At 55.2% G+C, this 6000-nt stretch overlaps 2 protein-coding genes across 2 annotated transcripts; both read left to right on the plus strand.

The window, feature by feature from the left end:
- Positions 1-1034: 1034 nt before the first annotated feature.
- BXZ73DRAFT_80254 (uncharacterized protein) lies at positions 1035-1567 on the plus strand (the record flags this gene model as incomplete). Its single annotated transcript, XM_048023240.1, has 5 exons — positions 1035-1125; positions 1189-1253; positions 1297-1339; positions 1392-1407; positions 1444-1567. 5 exons carry the CDS (start codon positions 1035-1037, stop codon positions 1565-1567), a joined length of 339 nt encoding a protein of 112 aa, XP_047874378.1.
- Positions 1568-2566: 999 nt separating this feature from the next.
- On the plus strand, positions 2567-4687 carry BXZ73DRAFT_104841 (uncharacterized protein; the record flags this gene model as incomplete). Its single annotated transcript, XM_048016033.1, has 17 exons — positions 2567-2627; positions 2683-2701; positions 2753-2831; positions 2887-2900; positions 2956-3054; positions 3103-3112; positions 3439-3463; positions 3522-3533; positions 3585-3600; positions 3657-3696; positions 3746-3846; positions 3906-3965; positions 4023-4050; positions 4104-4161; positions 4233-4420; positions 4478-4564; positions 4622-4687. The coding sequence occupies 17 exons, from the start codon at positions 2567-2569 to the stop codon at positions 4685-4687; spliced, it is 963 nt and encodes a 320-aa protein (XP_047874379.1).
- Between the last annotated feature and the right edge of the window lie 1313 nt (positions 4688-6000).

Below are 6000 nucleotides of genomic sequence, written 5' to 3' on the forward strand. Positions count from 1 at the left end.
CATACCCCCTGTATCACCTATTTTACCCCCCAAGAACCTCGGCTACACATCCATGATCGAGTGTACTGGAAGCAGGCTGACAACACAGACCTTCAGCATGCCACCTTCACGCGGCCAAGCTTTACGCAGTGGTGCTCTTGCGCAGCTCGCAGTCGCATACGGTGTTCTAATTAATTACGCCCAGCACGCACGTGGCTGGGCTGGGATCGCAGCATATCATGGCATCTTGCGTGCTATTATGGCTCCAACGCCCTGCAGTATGACAGAGTCGTAGAGGATACGAGAAAATGATTTGGTATAGGGACTCTAGATCTAGTACTAGTAGGTATATAGTTACATCAACGACACGAAGCACCGGCGCGCGCCCGCATCACGCGCCCGCACTCCCACCGATTGTCAGAACCGCACACTGCCTGCGCGCATCTCCGCTTCTGCCGGCCTTGGCCCTTGGTATCCGCGTCCTCTGTCCCCTCATGCCACGTCTCAACGGGACCGCAAAAGAGGGTCAAGCCGTCCCGACAGGAGAGACGTTGATATTGACAGTGGCACACCGCCGAAGCCGCCACGGATTCCTCGGGCTTGAGGACGGTGGTCGGAACGCCCGACACCGCCCTCGCAGCGGCGTGCGTGCGCGCGCACGCACAGGAGGCCAGAGTGCGGTGCCCCGCTAGTGCGGATGGGTATATCAGCGCGGGGATGGGGGCCTGCGCGAGTCCTGTGTCTGTTCGCTGTTACTTCCTTCCCGCACCCCGCGGTTTGCGGTTCGCCCTCGACGTCCTTTCTCGTACTAGCCCTTCACCATCCGGTTTCGGCGAATTTTGTGGGCTGGATCACCGTGACGACATGGCAGGGTAGATCTGTCCGCACGAGCGCATCATGTCTTCAGTTCTCATATGCTTGGGTTGGACAGCGCACGGCAAGGACGTGTCCCGACGATCCAAGTCCAAGAGCCCGAAGACTCCATCTATTCCATGGACTCCATCCGACGCTCCCCTTCTCCCTCCCATTCACCCCCCAGTCACGGGGACCTCGAGATGGCGAAGTTGAAGGAGGAGATGGACGTGGAAGAGACCGAACGCTTAATCGCGAGGGGAGAGACGGCGCGGAAGCCGACGCTAATTGGAGGTGCGCACCAGATAGCCTTGCTGTTTCGTATTCGCGACCGACGCTGACCGCGGCGCGGGGCAGATCTCGGCTACGATTTGGACTCGCGGCCGTCTTCGATGGCGTTCAGCACGCTTTCATTTAGTCAGGTACGTACGCACCGCGCCTTCCCTCGCCCTTCTCCGCTCAAAGCTTCCCGACGCCTGCTCCACGAATCGCACGAACAGAGGAATTGGTGAGTCGTTTGTCGTTCGCCGCCACCCCACGGCTTCTGACCCATCCGATAGGTTCCGGCGACATCAGGTCAGCACTTTGCCGTGCTGTGCGATCGACGTGAAGACTCACCATGACGCTCCTCCAGAAAGTCCTGATAATATCCGTCATCGTCATTGTTTTCGTCGGCGTCATTGGCGTAGCCGTGTTCTGCGTTGTGTGGGCCGCCAAGGGCCAGTCGCAGCCGTGAATGCTAAGGGTTCCGTCTTCTGTAGTATTAGCCTCGATACGATATTCACCCTTGTAGTGCACCCTCGAACATTGCGTCGTACAGTAGCTAATCTTATTGAAGAGTTTGCTTCCGAGATGTTCTTGTCTGCGACGATGCTATAGTTGGCCGCAGTGGGGAAGGATTCTCATCGGTTCCTTCGGGACAAGTGGATTGGCCGTGCTTATCGTGGAAGGGTGGGATAAGTGACAAGAATCGCAGGACGCGGGGAAGCTGAGACGTACCACGGCTGCACACGGGACCTGAGGCCATGAGGTTGGTGGGTTGGAAAGTTGTTGAGCCGTCCTTGTCACAACCTTGTGAGCGAGGACTGACGTGTCCATAGTAGTCCATGGGCATGGTCTTTGAGCAGAACATATGGATTCCAGCAGTCGATATGTGATTGTTGAGAGCGAGAGGAAGTTAGAGACGCGCGATCGAGTTCAGCGTGGGACATCGTCACTCCGCAATTGTCAAGCGCCCATTTCCGCTTGACGAGAACCCCCATAGTCATGGTCTCCCCTAGTCAGACTTTGCCCAAGCCATGGTCACGACATGCGTCGCGTGCATCAGCCAATTATATGCGCGTATATTTCGTACGCGTATGTGTTCTGGTATTCTTGTACACCCAAGAGGCTGGATCCCTTCACATTCGGCGATTTTCTCAGGGGTTTTCTTGAAATCCAACCGAACTATCGTCTGAACCGCGGTGCCGTTGCTCCGCGGCGAATGGCGCTTTACGCATTCACGCGTGAGTCTTTTTGGTGGTCTTATGAGCTTCTCTCATGACCTCTCTTCCACAGCGTGGCAGCTTCCCTCTCTCTGTCCGTGTGGAGATCCCACGGCCGCGGCTCCGAAAGTCCACCATGGGTGGATCAACCTTGTTCATCCTCAGGGCCAGATTAAGTATAGATAGCAGGCGGACGCTCTCTCGACTGGCTGTCTTTGACCCCCTCACATCCACCCGACTCCTTGCCGGCCATGACCACCGCTCCAACGCCCCCTTTGTCGCTCGATGACACCCTCGGCGCGGGGTTCTTGGGTACGTGATGACGTTCACAGCTCGTACCTATTCCAACCGTCTATCTTCTGCGCAGGGCTTGTGGCCGCCTCTTGGTAAGTTAATATCCGTTCATTTACCGCCATGGCGCTTACTATAAAATGCAGCTTCTACGGGATCACAGTCGTTCAGACCTTCATCTACTACAAGCGAAACGAGATGGATCCGGGGTTCTTGAAGGGATTGGTACGTTGGGCATATGCTGCCGAGTCTTAGGAACTCCTCTGACTTCCCATGTCAGGTATTCTTTTTGTGGTCAGTGCGCGCGACTCCTCCGATGAACAATCCAGATTCCTGATGACGAGTATAGGATTCTGGATAGCTTACATCTGGCACTGGTAGTGCATGCGATCTACTTCTACGCAGTCATCAATTTTGCCAACCCGGCAGCCTTGGAAGTTCTCGTGTGGTGAGTGCCCCTCGAGATCATTTTGTGTATGGCGCTTACCCTGCGCAGGAGCATATTGGTGTGTAACCGCTCGAAGAGCCGCGACCAACGTACAAAATAGACATCGTAACGTTTGACAGGCTCAGATTTTAGTGACTGGCGTGAGCGATCTTACAGTCAGAGCGTGCGTATATTTCGCCATTGCTGCACACACTGTCGTTGAATCCACCTTCAGAGTATTTTGCCATCGTGTCTGGAGACGTGCGTGTCCGTATACTATCCTCAAACCCACTGTTGAAGTGAACATGCACACATAGTGGGCGATAGAAACTGGCTGCTAGTGACCGCGATTGTGAGACGGCTTTGTTTTCTTTCGCAAGAGCCATCTAACCCAGTCGCGTTCAGATTGTATCCTCCCTTACGGTCTTCGGTGGGTACATTGAATGTTCGAAGACTGGCATGGCACGCTGATAGTCGCGCTGTCTTAGGCGGTAGCATCGGTACGTTCCTTCAGCCATATCGTGAAATTCCCCTGTTTAACTTCGAAATAGCGTTTCCCGTTAAAGCGTATGACGGTTTGATATGCATTGCCTCAGCTCTAAAACCAATCCTTGCGGTTTCAGATTTCAGCTGCCTTCCTTTACGGCGCTCCCAACTATCTCAGTGCGTCAATCAGCAAGGAAGACAAATTGCTTAGCTGATTGTGGATCAGGACATCCTCTACGTGGCATTAGGGGCAGGGGTCGTGGCCGACCTCATTATCGCCGCGTCTATGTGCATCTTACTTGCGCGGCGAAGGACGGGGTTCTCGAAGTACGTCGTCTTGATCCTGATGATAGTCACATCGTTCATTGGCATTGCGCCGTTTCTAGGACGGACTCTACGGTCCGTGTTCTCATGATTTACAGCGTGAACACGGGTGCTCTCACGAGGTGAGCTTATGACGATCCGTGGAGTCTCTTGACCTCATTGCTATCTTTATCACGCAGCCTGTGTGCACTTTTATGCCTCATTACCGTACGTTTCTCACACCTCGCTCAGAGCTCTTTTTAAGTGACCGCCCCCCGTAGTATGCCAGTATGCCCACGAATTTCGTCTTCATCGCCTTTTATTTCGTTCTTCCTAAGTGTAGGTACTTTACCCCCACGCTCGACTCTGCCATCCTGTTCTGTGCGCCCTGACACTGATTACCTTTTCAGTGTTCCTGAACTCGATGCTTGCTACCCTGAATGCGCGACGCCCCTTGCGTGAGGGCAATTCGGGGGCCATGATGTCCTTCCCGCTCTCGGTCACCCAGTCAGACAACGCTCCTATGTCCTTCTCCAGCCGACCGCGGTACTCGAGCGGATATGGCGGACGTCGCAGCTTCGGGACCCAGGACGACCCTGTACGTACTCTGCCAAATCCTCGCACGCATTGATGCTCATGAGAGTGTTTGTGCCAGAGGAGCCTCCACATCCAAGTTGAGACGACGAGGGACACTAAGGCAGACATGGTGATAGAGGACGTTCCAAGAGCACTGGAGCGCGAGGTACAGTTGCGGACGCTCTTTCACTGGTGTCGCCTGTTCTCACATGCTCGCAAGCAGGCGAAAGGCTGGGAAAGTGCCTACGAGCTGACGCCGGTCGACCACGACGTTGCTATCGTGGTATGACTGCAAATAGTACAATTTGCGACTCGTCGGAGTTGATGAGTGGAGACGTGTCAATGTATGCGTGTAACACAAGGTCTCTGCTCATTCAAAGCCCACAACATACCGGTTGTTTGACTGCGAACCAGACCCTTCCCCCGACCACCATGCTCAATATACGCCATCATCATACACCAAGTGCTCTTTCTTACCTTAAGTACCATCGGTGTCTTAAGACTGAAGTGCCGGTCAAGCTTAAATCTTTGAAAACACCACCGCGTATCATGCAGATTGGCTTTAATCCCGTCGTGTATGCGCCCTTGATGCGCCCAGGCGAGTATTCCTGATCCGACTCTTACAAGATCGGCGACAATGGTGAAAAACTACGGTTTGAATCGTCAGCCCTTCAGCGACAAAAGCGGTGGCACAGCTTCTGTTTGAGATCGGAGATGTGTGAAATGGCCACGGCCATATGGGTCATAGCACACCGGACTGTTGGCGCTTAACGCTTGATCCGGAGATAAACTTGACCCGATCCCACTCTGATCCCTGCCGCTACAGCGATTCGTATGCTCTGAAGTGCACCACTGACGACTTGGCCGGGTAGACGTGCACTTTGTGGGCTTTTCGGAGATGATACGTCGGAAGACAACGCTGGGGCGACCTCGAATCTTTCGATTCTCAGCGCTTCGATCCCAGGCTTATCGTAATAACTGTGCCCCTTCCGACCTCCATCATGGGGCGGAGAGGGCGCGCGGAGAGATCACGCATCCTGTGCGTTTACGATAGAGCGTGTGTGGTCTCGTCCCCAGCCGCTCGCACGTAACTCTCGCTGATCATCCATCAACGCGTGCGTTTATTTCCGTGCTAGATCTCACGCGGCATACACTCCGCATATAGCCATCCTGCATCCCGGCCTCCACCTCGTTCTCTCCGACCATCCTCTTGCAACGGACGACACCTCCCAACATGCGTGTTTTCTCAACCGGTTTACTGCTGGATCAACAAAACCGCGGCACTTTACCCTTCCTGGTTCCAGATGCCCTGCCGGCGGCCGCGCGCCGCGCGGACAGGCCGCCATCACGACATGTCATCTCTCCCCCTTCCCCCCACACGGCCGCAAGACCGAGATCGCCTCTCAGTCCACGCCGCCGACGACTGCCCGCCGACACGTGACCCAGGACCACACTTGCCGAGAGATCTGGGGAGAACCGCAGGGGGCATTGGCTTGGGCCGCCGGCCCTATAAGCTAGCGCAGGCCCTTGCGCGTCGGATCTGCCGCCTCAAGCTCAAGCCTCGCCGCCCCTCCGTCCGTGCCCAGTGCGCCAGAGCCACCG

The sequence above is a fragment of the Epithele typhae genome, assembly GCF_022376455.1.
Source record: "Epithele typhae strain CBS 203.58 chromosome Unknown BXZ73scaffold_56, whole genome shotgun sequence".
Lineage (NCBI taxonomy): Eukaryota > Fungi > Basidiomycota > Agaricomycetes > Polyporales > Epitheliaceae > Epithele > Epithele typhae.